This window comes from Eutrigla gurnardus (assembly GCF_963514095.1).
Source record: "Eutrigla gurnardus genome assembly, chromosome: 14".
Classification (NCBI taxonomy): domain Eukaryota; kingdom Metazoa; phylum Chordata; class Actinopteri; order Perciformes; family Triglidae; genus Eutrigla; species Eutrigla gurnardus.
The window spans coordinates 11128928-11150057 of record NC_139937.1 but is presented as its reverse complement, the minus strand read 5'-3'; the positions used below and the strand labels follow the sequence as shown (position 1 = coordinate 11150057).

The following is a 21130-nucleotide window of genomic DNA, read 5'->3' as shown; positions in this document are numbered from 1 at the left end:
ACATTAACAAGAATTACAAGCATGTCCTACACTATCGAATCTCTGCTTCTGCCCAGACAAATATCCTCTTACTTTTGTCGATGTGAAATGCGTCGATGTGAGGGTTTCGTCCCGTGCGGTGATGGCGTTCCTTGACACCGGCAACGGACGGTAGTTCGTGGGCGCTCGTTCAGCGCCGGATCCAATTGGTTGAAGAAAACCGTTAGTTATTCATCCTTCTGCAGGGAAATGATGAACGATCGCGGGGCTCGGCGATTTAGTCAGCTGATTTCAGAAAAAAGACGGGTCGAGTTATCCGTTCTGCTGGCAGCTGGCACGAAGAAAGTTTTTCTTCTTACCGCGGGGAACGGGAGAGTCGCGCTGTCGCGGTGGTCTCCTCGGGATCCAAAATGATAAACAAAAGAAAAATAAAACGAGTAGAGAAAAAGAGGGGTAAAACAGTCTGTTGCTCGTCCAGCGAGTTTGGGGGAAAGACTGCGGCCTAGGACAAAGGAAAACGCTGCAGACGTTATATTCACCTCCTGGTGTAACGCAAGTTACTTTGGAGAGAGAAAATTTTTCTGGTGGCCGCGGGATTTATAGCTCACGGCTGGTCCGGGGGACCCCCTGGAATCCCATGCAGTTGCCAGCCAATAGGGCACCAGTTGTGTGACGTCAGATCTCGCGACCAGGTGGAGGTGACACTAAAATGGTGGTTGTAGTTTTTTATCTCCTTTGTCCCATTGTCTGGCCGCATTGTGTAGGCTTTGTAGGCCGCATTGTGTAGTCCTAACGGTTAGGTCCCAACAACAATAACATAATTTTGCATAGAAAAGATAGACATGAAGATTATGATGGAGCAGGTCAGAATGATGCTCTTAAGGATTGGCCTCAAAAAGCCTCTCTGTTGTTGATGTTGTAACTGAGTCTTGAGTCTGCATTTACACAATGTGATATGAGTTTTGACATTTTTTATAAGTATGTGAGTGAACAAGAACTGCTCAAAAGAATGTGATGTGATGTAGGGCAGCTGTGTGTGCCCACCCTTGTTAATGGCCCTCGTTAGCAGCCCTCGTTATGAGCACACTCCGATCTAATGAGCCATAATAGCACCTCCAGATAATCAGCCTGATAGGTGGCCCCTTTGGACTCTCTACCCGTTTCATTGGCCGGTAAGACAGCCGTGTGGAGAGACTGATAGGCTATCAAGGGGGAGGTGGGAGGGGCAGGCTGGCTGTTGGCCAATAGAAGTGATGGGACCCAGAGGAGCAAAACTTGACTGGCAGTGGGCCCCAACACCACCACAAAGATGAAAGGCCAATGACGTACATCAAGCTGTTTGGGTGTTTCAGTTGAAGGTGGTCAGATTGCTGACCCCATGTATCCCATTAATGTTGAAGCCTGAAGCATCAAACTTTGGCCAGTGACTAAAACTGATGTTCAGAGTTGATACAAATAATGATGGCTGAATTCCATTTAGCTGCTTCAGTTGCGGGGCGCTGGTATTGTACACGCAGGCTCACTGTCTTGACTTACTGGGACACTATTTTCATATAATTACATCGAGCACATCCTCACTCCCAACTCGTCAAATCCAGACACTTTATCATGCCCCTCAGCGTCTAATACCCACACACCCTTTAGCGTGGGAATGTGATGTGATGACATAGTATCAAGACCAGAAAACCCCACACAAGGCCGGTGAGAGGGCCAAAAAACACTGGTTCTTCATGTCTCCTGTGAAACGTGTTGTTTAGTGTTCACAATGTGTCATTTTATTTTCACTTTAGCAACAGCTGTTCTTGTCCCAGAGAGACCATGTGTTGTTTCTTGTGTTCACATCTGGTGGTTGTATGTGTTTTTGTTCACTTTAGAGACGTGGTCACTTAAACCAAACTGTGATGTTTTTTTCCTAAAACTAAGGGTATTTGTTGTACTGTTGTTTGTTCATCTTCGACCCCGCTTGCCGGTGACGGCTACAACTGACTATTTGTCTCGAAACAGAAGACATATTACACACCTGTGCTCCGCTTTGCAAGGCTGTGTGTCCTACCTCACAGTAGGCAGCTTAACCAGTATTTCATGTCATGTTCTCTCTCTCTCTCTCTCTCTCTCTCTCTCTCTCTCTCTCTCTCTCTCTCTCTCTCTCTCTCTCTCTCTCTCTCTCTCTCTCTCTCTTTTTCTCTCTTTCTCTCTCTCTGTGTGTGTGAGACTCTGTTGTTAGAGTACCAGTAAGTCATGAGCCGGCATATAAAATATATATAATATAAAATACCAGGTGATGTGTTTTCTGCTGTTAAAAAGCCCATTGTGTGTGCTTGCTCAGTAACACGACCTACTATGACAGTTAAATAGAGCAAAAAATAAATAAATAAACAAAGAACCATTTTATGCTGGTTTATGCTTTATGCTGACTTTAATCAAAATGTTTCTTTAAAGTCTACTTTGATGTTACTTTGACTTGTGACACTTGGATTAGATGAGTAAAAATAGTAGACTAGACAATCAACACCATCAAATGCAGTTTCTTCTGCAATCAGCGAGTAGACTATGGGCCATTCTTCAAAGTTCAGAAAATGTTTTCTCTGCAGTAGAATGGGTGTCACTGAGGTGCGTTGATTTCAGCATCCTAAAGGATGTGCGTTTTCAGGAAATGTGAATGGTGGCGGCGTGGTGAATTTTGGCATACTGTGTGCCATTTGTTGCGTGTGCCTGAGAAGTATGTGACCTTTTTCTCAAACGAGGGAGGAAAAATGATGGAATGATAAAAATATCTCTCCCCATCTCTTCTTCCCCTGGGTGAGGGGTGGGGGCTGCTTTCCCCGCTTTCATCCGGTGGTCTCGGGGAAGAGAGGGAGAACAGCATGGAGAGAGAGACGGAGAAGGAGAGAGAGAGAACAATGTAAAATATATATTAAAGATTAAAAAAGAGGCAGACAAAGGATAGGTAGGGACACTTTTGAGTCACAACAATTGAGAGTTGGATGGACATCATTCAGTCATCACTTCTTATTTCTCTTCATGAATAACCAACAGTAACTCTTTTGGGGTTATAGGAGGATGCCAGAGCAACTCTCACTCTCTCTCTCTCTCTCTCTCTCTCTCTCTCTCTCTCTCTCTCTCTCTCTCTCTCTCTCTCTCTCTCTCTCTCTCTCTCTCTCTCTCTCTCTCCCACCCCTTTCTTGTTTCCTCTCCTCTGCTCTTGTGGCCCTATATAACCTCTGACACAGACCCTCTCCCTACCACATGGATGTTAGGAAACAACAGGTGTCTGCATGTCAGTGTGACACTTGAGATTTGAGGCAGCTTTGCAGTTACTTAAACAGTATAAGTTATAAGAATATTGGGTATTCTGTCTGACTTGAAAACCAAAACATTCAGACTTTTGAGTTTTGATCTGAAGTCATACAGGATTGGCAATCCGAAGCCAGGTGAACATGACGGACCACTCAACTCTCATCCTAAAGATGGCTGTGCTGCTGCTGCTGCACAAAACAGGTAAGACCTGTTGAGTAATAATCTGATTATTAAGATTAAGCAAGAAAGACGGTATTGTAATAATATGTTTTGGTACACAATGCATGGCTGAATATGAAGACTTAGTAAGTTTATGTTGGTAATTTAAAGTGTAAGCAGGAAATCATTCAGGAAATAACCAATATCTGATTGTTTTTGTCCCAAATCTAAAGTTTGAAGTCTGTATAAACAAGGAACATCAATTGGATTAAAACAGTTAGAAAAAGATTAAAAGTCATATAAACAGTTGACATCTTTCTGCAGCTGAAAAGGTTGATTCATTTTTTTGTTTGCTATACAAAAAGTAGTCTAAATTATTACCAAGCAAGTTTAGATTTGAGTTTTCGGTTATGCCGTCACTCTAGATGATGTTGTTGTCAGGTGCCTCAAACCACATCGGTTCACACCTCACAAGTGTTGGATACTTTATATCAGTCCATTTTTTATGTTTAAAACTGTCACACGGTAATAATCACTGTTCTATAATTCTGATATTTGCATTTTTCTTTTTTTGCCAAAATGAGTTAAGTTATCAAAAAAGAATCAATGGTGTGGACGTTAAATCAAAATGGTATTAGGGGAAAGCAGAAACAGGAAAACAAGAAAACCAAAACTCTTCTCCTCATCTAGATGCAAAGATGATGATAATCGCTAAGTCAGATGTTCAGGTTGGAGAAGAGATCCTATTATTCTGTAAAGGTGAGTCATTACTCCTTTTTCCAGTTTGAACCTCGTCCAGCATTTTAAAGCATATATTGAATCCTCTTCCTCCTTTCCGTCTCTTCTCCTGTCCTAGCTGGGGGAGAGGGAGAAATAACGTGGCAGAAGGATGGAGAAGATGTTGATCAAGAAAACGTAAAACCTGTAGATGAGACGTCCTCCAAATTGATCATTAAGATGGCTAAGATGCAGGATGCGGGCAGGTATACTTGCCAGTGTGAATTTGATAGCGGACACAGCGATGAGATTTCCACACAGCTGTATATTTATGGTACGTAACAATTGGCAGTTGTTACCTGTCTATTGTAACAGATCCTTTATTTAGGTATATACATTGGTAAACATATGAGGACTTAATGAACCAAACCCCATTTTAATCATTCATTGCATAGAAAATAAGCATCCTAATCTTTTCCCTATTTTGTCAGAGGGTCCATCATTTGGAAGTACCAACACCTACCATGAGTTTCTGGAGGGCACAGATGGGGTGCTGCCATGCATGGTGACTGGCCAGCCAGCAGTGGATGTTCGCTGGATGAGGGACAAAGAAGAGATCCCCTCTAATGGTATGACCAGCACCCTGGGCATGGACTTACTCTGAATATGTAGAGTGGTAAAATTACACTGAAAACAGAATATGTCTGTGTAACAAGAGTGGATAGTGGTTCTTCATGCAGAAACATAACTTTCTTTTCTGTCTTTTTGCGCCTGCTTTTACCCTTTTTTTCATCACTCTGTCTCACACGGTCTTTCCCTACATTTCTAACTTCAGCAGGAATGCGTGTGCATCAGCTGCCTGATAATACAGTCCTCATTGAGAAAGTGAAGAGAGAGGACGCTGGGACATACATTTGTCAGGCCCAGATCAGAGGAAGGTCCATCTCTCAGCCACTCTCCGTCTCTGTTGTCGTCAACGGTTGGTGTTGCTTCCTCATCAAGATTAAACAGTGGTCAGGGGTTTAGAACATAATGAATAATATATGTGGTTAAAAAAATAGTATTTTGCTTTGAGGGATAATGAAGCCATCATAAATCTGTAAATAAAGCATTATTTAGATTAAAGTACGATTCCATCCCACAGCTCCTCCTTCTGTGCGTCTGAGAGAAGAGGTAAAAAAAGTGATGGCCGGACCAGAAACCAACGTATCCCTGCTGTGTTTGGTGGACGGTCTACCAAAACCCAACATCACCTGGACCATGTAAGTCCTGACCTGTGGAGAGTGGGTAACATCATGTGTAGTATTTTGTTCAGAGAGGCACATTATGCATTAATGTGCGGTAAAACGTGAAATGTCCTATATCTCATTAAGTTGTGCCTGCAAATACCTACATGGCCTTTCAAATACAAATGCTTAACCAATCTCTTCAGCATTACTCAGTGAGTATTTTGCTCTGTCCTCCTCCCAGGCCGGTGACGTTTGACCCTTCACGTCATCACTTTAACTCAGACCGCAGCCAGTTCACCATAAGGTCTGTTGCCAGGGTCGACTATGGAGAGTACATCTGCACCGCCATCAACAAGATAGGCGAGAGCACTGCTACCCTTATGCTTCATGTTTATGGTCAGTTCTTTTCTTTTTCCAACTCTCTGATAGCTCCATTAGATCACTGAGACACAACTAACAAACACCGACATGCCATGAAAACAAACAAATTAATCACTCAACGTGAACCTGCTCCATGGTGACGCGTTCACTTCCCGTTGCATATAATGACTCTCGAAGTGTTTCATTTCAGAGGCCCCGGAGGTGTTTGTGTCAGCAGAGCAGCAGAGTGTATCCGTGGGCGAGCGTGTGTCCGTGTCCTGTAACGTCTCTGGCCATCCTCCGCCTCAGCTACACTGGCTCAACAAGCACAATGGACGCACAGTGGTAAGGGTCTGCTGCACATCCCAATTACATGGTGCTGTTGCTGCTTGTTGACATTCAACGCTATTTAACTACTCCAACAACATAACATGTGAGCATTCACAGACATGTTCGGTCCAACATGTGATTGGATGTTTGGATTTGTGCCTCCCTCTGTCAGGACTCCAGCTCTGGTCATGTCCATGTTGTCGATGGTATGTTGGTGATTGATGAGATGGCGCCCTCTGATGGTGGGCTGTATTCCTGTATGGCTGTCAGCACCTCTGGAAATGCATCAAGAGACGTTGCAATACACAGTAAGAGTTTTTGTCTGTCTTTGTCTTTAAGACCAAAGGGAAAGAAAAGTAGATTAACACTTTACTTATAATCATGCCTCTTACAATGATTCCTCATACGCAGCTCAGCCCGGCCAGCCTCTCTACCTGTCCGTCTCCCCTGGACCAACCTCAGTCCTCTTCTCCATCAAAACCCTGCCCATCAATGGAGGAACACCAATCACTAGTTTCTTCCTGCAGTGGAGGCAAAGTGCAGCAGAACAGTGGAGTGAGCTCACAGTCCCAGCTTCAGGTAAAACATCTACTTTTCACAAAAACTGTGCAGCTCTCTCAGGAGAAAATCACTCAGTGAATCATTTATACTTTAAAAAACTTAGACTATAAATTGACATTTAATTATGCACATAAGCCAATGTGGTGTCTCTCTGTGCCTGCTTTTGTAGATCCCCTCGCTATCACCTCCCTCAAGCCGTACACCTCGTACACAGTACGCTTGGCTGCCATGAATGCAGTGGGATTTGGACAGTTCTCAGACACAAGTGACGTCCGCACCCAAGGAATACGTAAGTGCTGAACACAAACGACATATCAGCAGCAATACACTGTCAACACACGCCAAATCCATACATCTACACGTGGAGCATTAAGCATTGTGGAGCAATACATAAAAGTAGAAGTGATGCTCATTTATTGATGTACACAGTATATTATGTGTAAGTGCATGTATGTATGCATGCTAGTGTAAATATGTGTTTCTCCTCTGCCATCACTTATTGTTCTTATTTATCTTTCATGTAACCATCATCATAACTTTTCCACGACACGATCATCTGCCGCCTGATGTTCATTCCTGCTGCTGATGTAATCCACTGTCATCCGTCCTCAGGGGGTAAAGTACCCAACTTGATCTAATAAACAATGAAAAAATAACTGACATGCTCAGTCAGTCTGTATGTATATCTGTCATGGAAGGTAATCGGTTATTTCTTTTCTCCCTGCTTCCTGTCTGCAGGTGAACCAGACAGTCCAGTGTTGTCGTGCGATGAGATGAAGGTAGAGGGTAACTCCGTCTCTGTCCCTATTAAACAGATTGATGATGGTGGAACTCCTCTGCTGCACTTCAACGTACGATACGGGCAGGTAAGCGACGGTGTTAGTCTGCCTTTTGTAATGAGTTCCTCTCCTTTTGTGTCCTTACCTTCATCTCTCTCCCATGCTCTCTCAGGATAAACAGGAGGCTGATTGGAAAGAGATACAGCTGTCATCCGATGCAAACTCTGTCTCCCTTCAAGACCTGTCCTATAGCTCAAACTATCAACTGGAAGTCGCGGCTGTCAACGCTAATGGGTCCTCCATCCCTGCCATGTTCAACTTCACCATCGGAGGACAGCCTGGTATGTGGCCTCCTGCTCCCAACATCATACACTTTAGCCCGGTAGCCAGGAAATGTGGCTATGAACAGGGAGTGGTGACACAAATAGAGATTAACTGCACATCAATGTTGTGGTGAAACGGATCCCCTAACAAAAATGTGTTTCTTGGCACAAATGAGGATGTTTGCCATACCTTGACTGTTTCATCTCTCCATCCAGCCAAAGCGACCAGCCTGACCAAAGGCAGCGTGGTTGGCATCGTCATGCTGATCTTCCTGGTGGTATTCCTGGTGGTGGATGCCACCTGCTGCTACAGAAATCGCTGCGGCCTTCTCATGTCCATCGCTGTGAAACTCTTTGGACAGAAAGTCCCAGGCCTCAAAATGCTTGAAGAAGGAGAAGGAACCACCAACGGGTATGTAGACATTGGGAAAGTGTTTATTCACGTATATCTTGAACATATACTGTGTCACTTTTTCCATCATTGAGTTGTCATCGTCATATTTCAAACCTTTGTGTGGCTGCAGAGAAGTGAAGCTGAAGGGTATATCCACTCCCAGAGGCAGTATGCAACATGTGGATGCAGGGGTGCAGACACTCACTAAGGACTCGAGGCAGCTAACAGAGGTCACCTGCGACAAAGCCCCCCTTACCCAACACGAGTATGTTCATTCACTCCCATTTAAAGCAAGCCTACTTGTGGAGTTTAGATACCTGCTGTAAGCTCTATCCACAGACAATGAGCAGTTAAACCAATTAAATGCTTCTATAAATGTTTATTTTTTCTAAAGTCAGTGTCTGTGCCCCCACTTTCTTCATCTATACAGTTATATGTTTTTATATCAATATCTAATTTTCTTTCCTACAGGAAAAAGCAACCAGGCACCTGCACACTCAATGATGCATGAGGCAAGAAGCCAGAGAAAAAAGAAATAAGAAGTGTGAACCAATGAGGATAATGTATAGACAACAATAAAGGGTAGCTAACAGTCAGCCATCTCCACATTCGATACAACTGCTATGGGAAAGGTTGTTACTGACAGACTGCAGGGAAAATACTGAGAATGTTTAGGTTTGGTTAAAGTGGGCTGTTTCACATCGTCTGTGCTGTTGGAGTGAGGATGGCAGCTTCCAGTTCACATGAAGACTCGTTTGCTCTGATTTAGATTAGTTCAAAAGACAAAGTCTTATTTTACAGGGTAATCATGACGTCTGTGTTTTACAGGGTAAAATTATTGGTGTTATAAATTAATCTAGGCACTTGGTCTTTTTGTTCACTCTTTGTTAATCATATTATGGATATCCTTGCTAATGCATTGGAAGTATTTTTCTGTCAATGGCGTAGCTGAAAAAAGAGACGTTTTTTAATACATCCTTTTATTGTTATTAACTTTTTATTGAAATGCATTGTTGCTGCTCTTCTGGTGGTTATGTAAGACTAAAAATCTTTTTATTTTATTTCAAATAACACTGTATCCTGATACTGAATAATATTGTGAACCATTTAAAGGTCATTTTAGTTTAAACTAACCAATATAACCTTTATGTAATTTACATGTTCTAATATTTATTGTTCTTAAGCCATACGAGAAATATTTATATTATTATATATCCTGAGAGGCTTTGAACTTGAAGCCATAATTGACTGTGTAACCAGCTTTCCTTTTAAGCACCTTTTTGTGGAAGAACTTTCTAAATGTCTGCAACTAATACTGTCCACAAAGGGGACCTGTAATTAAATTCAACTTTTACTATGAGAACCTTCTTAAAGTACCTGTAATAATAAGCCACATGTAAATCATACACATACCCTACAAAGCTCACTAATGCTGCAAGTTATTTTATGTTTATAGTTATCAAATATGTTTGTTTCAAGTTAAATATCAAGTTGCAGCTTTTTTGATTAGGAGACACTTTGACATAAGTATGTCATGTATGTAAATTAGCTGACTATCTTAATCAAGTGTTTTCATATTGATGTAATGTTGTGTTGAACACTGTACATGACTGTACATACACATGTTATCTTTGTGTTTGATAAAAAAAAAACATGGACTGTACCATAGCTTTATGTCTTTTGTGCTCACCAGAACCTCTATCACAAACAGAACACGCAAAATGGAGAATGTGTTGGTCTTTCATGGCTCCTCAAAGTATGACAATTAGAATTACAATAGTATCAATTCAGGAGATTAAGCTCCTTTTTTAAAAAGACTGAATTTATCCTCCAGATTGAGATTCCACACAGGGACCATTTTCATGCGCACTTTAAATTTGAGACATTAAATACTTTTTGCTACTGTAATGGAGTATATTTTTACATTCTGGAACTTGTAGCCTACCTTTACTCAGAGAGCATGGGTCAACAGCGTCTCTATGTGCCCCTGTGCAGCGGCTCTATGTGCTCCAGTATGCCGGCTCAATGTGCCCCAGAGCAGCGGCTCTATGTGCCCCAGTGCTGCTGTTCTACAGTATGTGCCTCAGTGCTGCGGTTCTATGTGCCCCACTCGTTCAACACTATGCTTTACCTGACACATATCAGGTAAACTGTTTATTTTTCTAAGTCGTGTTTTGTTGTTACCATTGTAGTACATTCTGGAACTTGTAGCCTACCTTTACTCAGAGAGCATGGGTCAACAGCGTCTCTATGTGCCCCTGTGCAGCGGCTCTATGTGCTCCAGTATGCCGGCTCAATGTGCCTCAGTGCTGCGGTTCTATGTTCCCTAGTGCTGCAGGTCTATGTGCCTCAGTGCTGCGGTTCTATGTGCCCCAGTGCTGCGGTTCTATGTTCCCTAGTGCTGCAGGTCTATGTGCCTCAGTGCTGCGGTTCTATGTGCCCACAGTGCTGCGGTTCTATGTTCCCTAGTGCTGCAGGTCTATGTGCATCAGTGCTGCGGCTCTTTGGACGCGCCTCCTGCCTGATGCGTTACTGCTGACTAGAAGCACATGACCTGGCGTGTTTACACCTGCACTGACGGAGAGACAAACAGCGACTGGTCTAAGATGTTTAGAGTAGCGTCAAGCTGCCACCACCTTTGTTCATCCGGTCTGGTCCGGTATTAGAGGTCAGAGATCACCCACCACAGACAGATATGTGTAAGAATAGACAATCTTTATTTCCAATTAATTTTTAGGTTAGGGACGTCTGCACCCAGCAGACCAATGAGGGCAGCTCCAGCAGGTCAGGCAGGTACTCCACCATCCGGCGACACCAACACTGCACACAAGAGAACACATCCAAAAGGGGACACTGCACACAAATCACTGCACAGCAACCAGAACAGGTATAACACTACACACCAGGGGAGCTCAAAAGCACACTGGCTCCTTAGGGACCACTACAACATAACGGGTCAAACCCCACTCTTAACACTAGGGGGCGGTAGAGCGCTGCAAGAGTAATGGGCTGCCCTTAACGGGGCCACTGGCACACTGACGTCAGTTCATTAAAAACCTTTTAAAAGGGAAATCATATAACACTCGGACATTAACTGACAAGACTACAAATAAGTTTATATGAAAATCATTAAAATAAAGGACTTATCCTGCCCCGGTCTGGTGACGAGACCCCCCCGTGGGGTCTAGGCAATGGAACTGGGCTGTGCACCGGAGAACAGGCTGCTCAGCTGGCAGGCGTGGAGTCGTTCAGCGTGGTCGGCGTCACGGATGTGGCCGCTGCATGAGAGCACAGGTAAGGCACGGCTACTCCCTGGTCCGTCCGGAGAACCGTAAACCCTCTGACGCGTTGCGGGGATTCCCTCCGAAAAATAGACACATGAACACCGCCGAATATTCGGGCCTCGTGCCCTCAGAGCTGGGTGAAAAGCCCTTGGTCCTCACTCAAACACCGGGCAGCCCACGGCCACGCGAATCCACACATGCGGACTCTCCGTCGGACTTAAAACTCTAAGACGCGCCGCTCGCAATCCAGCTGGTAAACACGCGGCTCAACACCGCTGAACTCTCGGCACCTGTGCCCCCAAGGCTGTCTGAAAAGCCCTTGGAGCTCACTCAAACACCGGGCAGCTCACGGCCGCGCGAAGCCACAATTACGCACTGCGAAGCCGGACCTCTGCTCCGTCCATAGACCCGTAAACCCTCGCGCGTTGCGGGGAATCCCTCCGGTAAATAGACACAAAAACACCGCCGAACTCTCGGCCCTTATGCCCCCAGACCTGGGTGAAAAGCCCTTGGACCTCACGCAAACACCGGGCAGCCCACGACCACGCGAACCCACAATTACGCACCGCACCTGGACCTCTGCTCCGTCCGTAGACCCGTAAACCCTCGGACGCGTTGTGGGGGATTCCCTCCTGCTGTTGGAGGGGGAGGATGGGACCATCTGTGAGCTATATGAGCTCATGTCCACTCTCAAGACAAAGCTCCAACAAAGACAGAGGGATTCCTTTTTTGGCATGGAGACCAGTGCTATCCTCCAACAGCTTCCAGACCAAAAGGCAGCAGCAATCAAAGATGATCTTTCCAGGTTCTACCAGGCTGCACTCAACTACCTTGAGAAGTGGTATGACTTCTCAGACAACAACTACCAGAAGAATGTTGCAAGCTTGGCACTGAAGAGCAAGTTCACATTCTTCCATCTCTGTGATGCAGTGGAGGTCCTCCAGATAAGGGAGAAACTTTGGATGAACTGTATGAAGAGTACTGTGTGACTTTGCCACGCCAGTAGGAAATTGTGGAGAGAAGAGCTTCTGTTCTGGAGAAGTGGTCGATCTTGCTCCAAGGCACAAAGACCCCAAATATGACTGCTGTTGCATCCTTTCTCTTTAGCATCCCAATAACTAATGCTTCTGTAGAGAGAGTATTTTCACTCATGACAGCAGCCTGGACTGACCAACGCAACAGGTGCTCTGTGGAGCTTATCAAGTCTGAAATTCAAGTCAAGAACAACTTTGGATACAGTTGTAAGGACTTTTATGCTTATGCACTCAAGGAGAAGGCCATGTTGGAAGCTGCACGCTCAAGCAAAAAGTATAAAGCCAAAAAGAGCAGGTAAGGTAAGATGAACTTTCTTTACAATGTAGAATAGAATATTGTGGGCCTCTAATGTGGAGCTAGATTTGAATAGGGTGCTATATTTGTGTTCCAGCCATGCAGCTGTTCTCCGTGGTGCTGAAAGTGCAGTGGGCCTCCCTGCAGTTGTTGCTGTGATGGACAAAACTGAAAAGATTTACTGAAATTTATTTTTTGTTCCCTCCTGGCTGGTTTTGATTTGTATTAATATGATTTTATTTTATCAGATATGTTTCATTGTGCCTAATTTTAAGTGAAATGCAGTTGTTGTGTTAGGAGGATGAATTGAAAGGCTTGAAGTAAGCAATGCCTGCTGCTTTGGTTAAGTTTAAGGTTTACCTTAGAATATGGTTCTACTAGAAAAGTCTGTTGGAATAAATAGTATGTTGTTTGGAAAGCACAGTCATGTGTTCATATTTGTTGTTGAGTAAATATAGGCAGGGTTGCTTTAAGTGTAAGAGCAGAAAAAACACTGAGTGAAAACTGTTTATGGATGGACAAAGTGTATATGAACACTTTAAATGCTCCATTAAAGTTCCTTGAACTAAATGTACACTCTTAGAAATAAAAGTGCTAAGTAGAACCATATAAGGTTCTTCGGCTTGTCCTCATAGGAGAACCCTTTTTGGCTCCAGGTAGAACCTTTTATAAAGGTTCCACCTGGAACCCTTTTGGAAGGTTCTACCGAGAACCACACATAAAGGGTTATACCTAGAACTGTGTGTGTATGGTTCCACCCAGAACCCCCCATGAGAGGTTCTACAAAGAACCCACGCAGGGAGTTCCACTAAGAACCCTTTCATATTTCAAGGGTTTCATCTAGAACCTGCAGAGGGAGTTCCACTAAGAACCCTTTCATTTTTCAAGGGTTACGTCTAGAACCCACTTAGGGAGTTCCACTAATAACCCTTTCGTTTTTCAAGGGTTTTATCTAGAACCCACACAAGGAGTTCCACTAAGAACCCTTTCAGATTTCAAGGGTTTCATCTAGAACCCACACAGGGAATTGCACTAAGAACCCTTTCATTTTTCAAGGGTTACGTCTAGAACCCACACAGGGAGTTCCACTAAGAACCCTTTCGTTTTTCAAGGGTTTTATCTAGAACCCACACAAGGAGTTCCACTAAGAACCCTTTCAGATTTCAAGGGTTTCATCTAGAACCCACACAGGGAATTGCACTAAGAACCCTTTCATGTTTCAAGGGTTTCATCTAGAACCTACAAAAGGAGTTCCACCAAGAACCCTTTCATGTTTCAAGGGTTTCATCTAGACCTCACACAGGGGGATCTAAAAACATCCCTTTTCAAAGGTTTTCACAAATAACTGTCTTGTCCTCTGAGGGTTCTATAAAGAACCATATTGTATTCTACAGATCAGTTTAGTTCATATTATATTGTGGTCATTTATCATGTTGACATTGAACAAACATTCAAAACATTTTAATGAGAAAAGCATTTATTTAAAGTAGTCCAACAGAACAGGCTGTGTAGGTCCCAGGGGAGAACAGGTCAAAAGTCAGCATAGGTCCAGTGGAATCAGCAACATGACAGGCCAGACACATCATGCTGTCCTCAGTCGTGGATTCAAAAAAAGGAGACAAAAAAAGAGTTTTAGTTCCATCAATCCAAGGTGCATTTACTGTGCCTTATTGTAAGCTATCTACAAACAATAAAATAATGCATGGTCCAATGAAAGGAATCAGAGTACATACTGTATGTAGTTATCGTGACAGTGGAACAGAATCATGAGAAAGTGAGGGAACCCCACAAAGTTTTCACATTGATTTAAATAATGTTAAAATACTTTTCAGTGTTATGTTACAAGTACTCAAAATGTTACGTATTGTAACAATAATGGAAATCTCAGCAAAACCCTCTTTTTCAAGCCAATGGCACACTTCGTCCAAGCTGTGTAAGTCATTTCTACAAGAAAACAAACAAACAAGCAAACGAACAAAACATAACACGAAACAAATGCTTAGTCCACCTTTCACCATAAAAGTCCTCAGCTAGGGTCAAGCATGCTGAAATAAGATATTCTATTTAGCTCACCTTGATTCTCTGAAGTTTCTTCTGTTCTCTCTCTCTCTTCTGTTCTTCTTTGTTCTGTTCTGTTCACAGTAATCACTATTGGTATGTCACACCTGGCTTGTAGAGGGTGAAGACCAGACTATATGGTGCAATCCATGGGGCAACCAGCTCTTAACTCACACATGACAGCAGCCATTGTGCCAGCTCGCAGGCCCAACACACCAAACCTTGCCCTTTCCCCTGCGAGATCAAGGTTCAATTCCCGGCATCAACAAACCCTGATGCGGTAGCCCCAAAGTCAGTGTTACAATATGATTTTTTCATCAGTTAAGGCTTGGCCTCTGACATCAAAGACCTTCCTTTATCACTGAACTTATGTGCAGCTTCACAACTTGACTAAGCCAGTAAGCAGGGTACAGCAGCCATGGGATGAGGCAGATCATGGAAAAGTATGAGGAGGAGACAAATACATGAGTAAAATTGTCTGTAAAATAAGTGTTTAATATTTTTCAAATTGTCTGTCACTAATCCACACATCATCTCAGTAGGCATTAACATGGTCACTCTGCATCAACCAGGCCTTGAACTCACAACTTCAAACTGTATCTCTAGATCACGTGACTTGTAACAAACTTTCAAAAGCCTTTGTCCAGTGAGTAGTATAGCTCACTTAGATGCCCCAGAAAGAGGGGTTATATCCTTGCTGTAGGGACCCAGGGTTCAATTCCCCTGGCTGCTTCTTTGCTGTGTGTCAATTTCCTCCTGAAGAAGGGAGCAGTGTAACTAAACTTTAAAAAATGAACACAATTATAGCTGCTGCGCAGCAATGGGTCGGGTCCGGACTATTTTTGGCAACTTCAGGCAATTCTGAGCAACAAACAGGAGAATAGGAAGGCAAGACAGTTGACATTGTAATGTTGCACATTTTGCACCAGTTAAGGCTGAAATCCACAATTTCTGGAACCAAAGACCATTGTCTATCACACTGAGCTAATTGGCAAATGGCAACTCAACTGTGGCTTCACAAATTGAGTAAGCCATTCACTGTTGCGCTGACAGATTTGAAACCACTGTAAAAAAAAAGAAAAAATCAGTTTTTGGGATAAAAATGCTGATATGTTTTTGTCAAACATCATCTACCATGACCCTGAATTTTGTACATTTGTTTCACAAAGACTACCAGGTATTTTGCTCCTGCGAATGAGTGTGGTGAGTCAGAGGAGTCCCTGCTCTACACGTTCTGCTGGATAGCTCAGTGGGTAATGGTACAGACTTTAGATTTGGAGAGTGGGGGTTAAAATCCCAGTCACAGCTAATCTTTGCCTGGGTCAACAAGATTGGCTGATGAAGGTCTTGCTTTCTTATAATTAATGGTTGTGAAAATAAATTGGTAACAGAACATTTCAGTTTCAGGACTGCCATTATTTGTATGTCTGATCAGAAGGTCACTACTGCCAGTGACTTTAGACTGGGTGGCAGGTGTTCAAATCCCAAGATGGGCAATTATGTTACAGTTTGATCAACAGGATCTGGAGAAGAAGAAAAAAACAAATAAACAAAAAAATGGATATGAAAAGTATTTGTATCAGTGGTCACAAGGAATTGTATTTTGCACCATTATTGGTAAGTGTTATCAGGAAGTATGTCCCTGGTGACACAGGATCCATGCTTCTAACAATCCCTGAAGAACTCTTTCTTCCAAAAACGGTTCTCTGGATCAAAATAGTTCTTACTGGAACCCTTAGCATTACCAAGAACCCTTTTAAAACCTTTTATTCAGGAAAGGGGTTTTAAAGGGTTCTCTCGATCAAAATGGTTCTTACTGGAACCATTAGTGTTACCAAGAACCCTTGAAAAACCCTTTCTTCGGGAAAGGGTTTTTCAGAAGCAAATGGTTCCAGGTAGAACCTCAGCCCTTGTGAAAGAACCCTATTGGAACCCTTATTTCTAAGAGTGTACTGTACCTTTCTTTTTTGGCTGTACTACGAGCTAAGGGATGTAATAGAAATGTAAATTTTTTAAGTTAGATATACATTATATTAAAATGTTAGACTCCCTCTCAGCATTGGTAATGTGTCCCACATTGTCCCACACAAACATAATCTTTGTCCCACATTTGGTTTGTTGGGATCTGGTCACCCTAAGTGTAAAGCATATTGAGTAGCTAGAAAAATGCTATATAAATGCAGGTCCATTTACCATTTATCCCGTAACACTGTATCCAGTAGTCCACACACATTGATTGATTTGTCTTAATGTGTTTTTGCAGCTTCGACAATGGAGACTAAGAAGCTGCTGATTCTCGCCAGCATCAGACAACCAATGGCTGACCACAGTAACAAGGTCTCACACACACACACACACACACACACACACACACACAGTTACTATGTTGTTTTTCTCTTTAACATTTTAAACAGATGTGTTTTCCTGAAGAAGTTCCTTTGTTCTGATAATCATGACGTTCTTATGTCTCACAATCTGTGTCCAGGTAAAGAAGTGTGTGGTCCAGGTGATCAGTGCGATGGCTCATCACGGCTACCTGGAGCTAGAGGGAGGGGAGCTACTGGTTCGATTCATCGTTCAACACTGTGCTTTACCTGACACATATCGGGTACAACTGTTTATTTTTCTAAGTCGTATTTTGTTGTTACCATTGTAGTAATGTAAGTATATTTTTGTGGCTTTTGTGATTATGGTAGCTTGAGTCACTTGGTAAATTCAGGCATCTTCCTGAAAGAGAATTACTGCTCAAGTAATTTTAAGGCCTTTTCCTCGTGTATAACAAACCTAAACACATTAAGCAAACACGCCAACCAATAAGTAACAGATGATAGGTGCACAGGGTGTTTCATATCTGCTCAACAGGGCTTGCCTTTTGCATTACACGTCTGACACATCTGAGGGGACGGAATACAAAAGGTTTATTTCTGCGTTTTTACGGCTGTGTGTCTCCAGCAAGGCCAGAGGCCGACCGATCCAGAGGAGGTGACTAACGAGGCGCTGAGGTCGATGTGTGACAACACTCTCCACCTCCTGACCACCACTGTTGGAAGACTAGCTGATGTACGTACTCCACTATCTAATCTGCTGGTGACTGCTTCACCTTTGTTCCTACGATGATTTAACTACTGATGTTGTAGCATGTGTTTCTTTCACTGCCGTTGCATGTTTATCAAGCTTTAGCCTCATGACAAATTAGTTGAGGTTAAATTAAGTTGTTTTACATTTTGTGCTAGACGGATGAATATTTTGTACATTTTGTTATTTGTAGGTGCTATGGCCAAAACTGCTGTACTATTTGACTCCATCACAGTACAGCAATGCCACCACTCCTCTTTGTACCGATGAGGAATATTTTAAACACTGAACAAACAGTGTTTTTATTATTAAGGTTAGGTCTGGGATAGCCATTTAAAGCCTTGTTAAAGAATATGGGTTAATTCACCTTTAACAGGCTACCTGCACGTTTTGTGTTTACGCGTCACTGTACAGATAGACGTGCATTACAACTGATGCAGCTCTCCACACCAAAACAGCTCAAGCTTCACTCACGTTCACAGACTTAACTGCAACAGAAGCATCTTTATTGTCTTTAAGTCAAAGTTTTGTGTGGTCACGTTTTTTGAGGACATGACCCTATTGCTGTCAAAAAACAGGAATGCACAACGTCACTAAACAGATACCGGTTACTGCTGCTTCCAAGCTTTCCCCGTGTTGTGGGCGTAGATGAGGTCTTCCTCTTTATTGTCCTTAGGTCAAAGTTTTGCATAGTCATGTATTTTGAGGACATGACCCTAGATGTTCCATAATTGCTGTCAAAAAACAGGAGTGCACAACGGCACTAAACAGATACCGGTAACTGCTGCTTCCAAGCTTTCCCCGTGTTGTGGGCGTAGACGAGGTCTTCCTCTTTATTGTCCTTAGGTCAAAGTTTTGCATAGTCATGTATTTTGAGGACATGACCCTAGATGTTCCATAATTGCTGTCAAAAAACAGGAATGCACAACGTTACTAAACAGATACCAGTAACTGCTGCTCCCAAGCTTTCCCTGTCATGGGCGTAGACGAGGTCTTCTGTCTATACTGGTTCCATGTAAACGCTTATTTCAAGAATGATATATCAGTTGACCAAAACACTTGAACAATAACATAATTTTGCATAGAAAAGATAGACATGAAGACTATGATGGAGCAGGTCAGAATGATGCTCTTAAGGATTTGTGGAGAGACTGATAGGCTATCAAGGGGGAGGTGGGAGGGGCAGGCTGGCTGTTGGCCAATAGAAGTGATGGGACCCAGAGGAGCAAAACTTGACTGGCAGTGGGCCCCAACACCACCACAAAGATGAAAGGCCAATGACATACATCAAGCTGTTTGGGTGTTTCAGTTGAAGGTGGTCAGATTGCTGACCCCATGTATCCCATTCATGTTGAAGCCTGAAGCATCAAACTTTGGCCAGTGACTAAAACTGATGTTCAGAGTTGATACAAATAATGATGGCTGAATTCCATTTAGCTGTTTCAGTTGCGGGGCGCTGGTATTGTACACGCAGGCTCACTGTCTTGACTTACTGGGACACTATTTTCATATAATTACATCGAGCACATCCTCACTCCCAACTCGTCAAATCCAGACGCTTTATCATGCCCCTCAGCGTCTAAAACCCACACACCCTTTAGCGTGGGAATGTGATGTGATGACATAGTATCAAGACCAGAAAACCCCACACAAGGCCGGTGAGAGGGCCAAAAAACACTGGTTCTTCATGTCTCCTGTGAAACGTGTTGTTTAGTGTTCACAATGTTTCATTTTATTTTCACTTTAGAAACAGCTGTTCTTGTCCCAGAGAGACCATGTGTTGTTTCTTGTGTTCACATCTGGTGGTTGTATGTGTTTTTGTTCACTTTAGAGACGTGGTCACTTAAACCAAACTGTGAGGTTTTTTTCCTAAAACTAAGGGTATTTGTTGTACTGTTGTTTGTTCATCTTTGACCCCGCTTGCCGGTGACGGCTACAACTGACTATTTGAATAGAAACAGATGACATATTACACACCTGTGCTCTGCTTTGCTCTGCTTTGCAAGGCTTTACAAGGCTGTGTGTCCTACCTCGCAGTAGGCAGCTTAACCAGTATTTCACGTCATGTTCTCTCTCTCTCTCTCTCTCTCTCTCTCTCTCTCTCTCTCTCTCTCTCTCTCTCTCTCTCTCTCTCTCTCTCTCTCTCTCTTTCTCTCTTTCTGTGTGTGTGAGACTCTGTTGTTAGAGTACCAGTAAGTCATGAGCCGGCATATAAAATATATAAAATATAAAATACCAGGTGATGTGTTTTCTGCTGTTAAAAAGGCCCATTGTGTGTGCTTGCTCAGTAACACGACCTACTATGACAGTTAAATACAGCAAAAAATAAATAAATAAACAAATAAACAAAGAACCATTTTATGCTGGTTTATGCTTTATGCTGACTTTAATCAAAATGTTGCTTTAAAGTTGACTTTGATGTGACTTTGACTTGTGACACTTGGATTAGATGAGTAAAAATAGTAGACTAGACAATCAACACCATCAAATGCAGTTTCTTCTGCAATCAGCGAGTAGACTATGGGCCATTCTTCAAAGTTCAGAAAATGTTTTCTTTGCAGTAGAATGGGTGTCACTGAGGTGCGTTGATTTCAGCATCCTAAAGGATGTGCGTTCTCAGGAAATGTGAATGGTGGCGGCGTGGTGAATTTTGGCATACTGTGTGCCATTTGTTGCGTGTGCCTGAGAAGTATGTGACCTTTTTCTCAAACCAGGGAGGAAAAATGATGGAATGATAAAAATATCTCTCCCCATCTCTTCTTCCCCTGGGTGAGGGGTGGGGGCTGCTTTCCCCGCTTTCATCCGGTGGTCTCGGGGAAGAGAGGGAGAACAGAGAGAGAGACGGAGAAGGAGAGAGAGAGAACAATGTAAAATATATATTAAAGATTAAAGAAGAGGCAGACAAACGATAGGTAGGGACACTTTTGAGTCACAACATTTGAGAGTTGGATGGACATCATTCAGTCATCACTTCCTATTTCTCTTCATGAATAACCAACAGTTACTCTTTTGGGGTTAAAGGAGGATGCCAGAGCAACTCTCTCTCTCTCTCTCTCTCTCTCTCTCTCTCTCTCTCTCTCTCTCTCTCTCTCTCTCTCCCTCCCTCTCTCTCTCTCTCTCTCTCTCTCTCTCTCTCTCTCTCTCTCTCTCTCTCTCTCCTCTCTCTCCCACCCCTTTCTTGTTTCCTCTCCTCTGCTCTTGTGGCCCTATATAACCTCTGACACAGACCCTCTCCCTACCACATGGATGTTAGGAA

General features: G+C 43.1%; 1 protein-coding gene across 1 annotated transcript; it reads left to right on the top strand.

Annotated features, from left to right (window-relative positions):
• The first annotated feature begins 3216 nt into the window (after positions 1 to 3216).
• Positions 3217 to 9791, top strand: LOC311024851 (neural cell adhesion molecule 1-like). Its single transcript, XM_084027425.1, has 16 exons — positions 3217 to 3477; positions 4126 to 4194; positions 4292 to 4486; positions 4644 to 4781; positions 4988 to 5131; positions 5297 to 5414; positions 5623 to 5777; positions 5953 to 6086; positions 6244 to 6379; positions 6483 to 6650; positions 6802 to 6921; positions 7371 to 7498; positions 7584 to 7752; positions 7951 to 8146; positions 8259 to 8393; positions 8600 to 9791. The coding sequence occupies exons 1-16, from the start codon at positions 3417 to 3419 to the stop codon at positions 8637 to 8639; spliced, it is 2106 nt and encodes a 701-aa protein (XP_083883551.1). The 5' UTR covers positions 3217 to 3416; the 3' UTR covers positions 8640 to 9791.
• The last annotated feature ends 11339 nt before the right edge of the window (positions 9792 to 21130 follow it).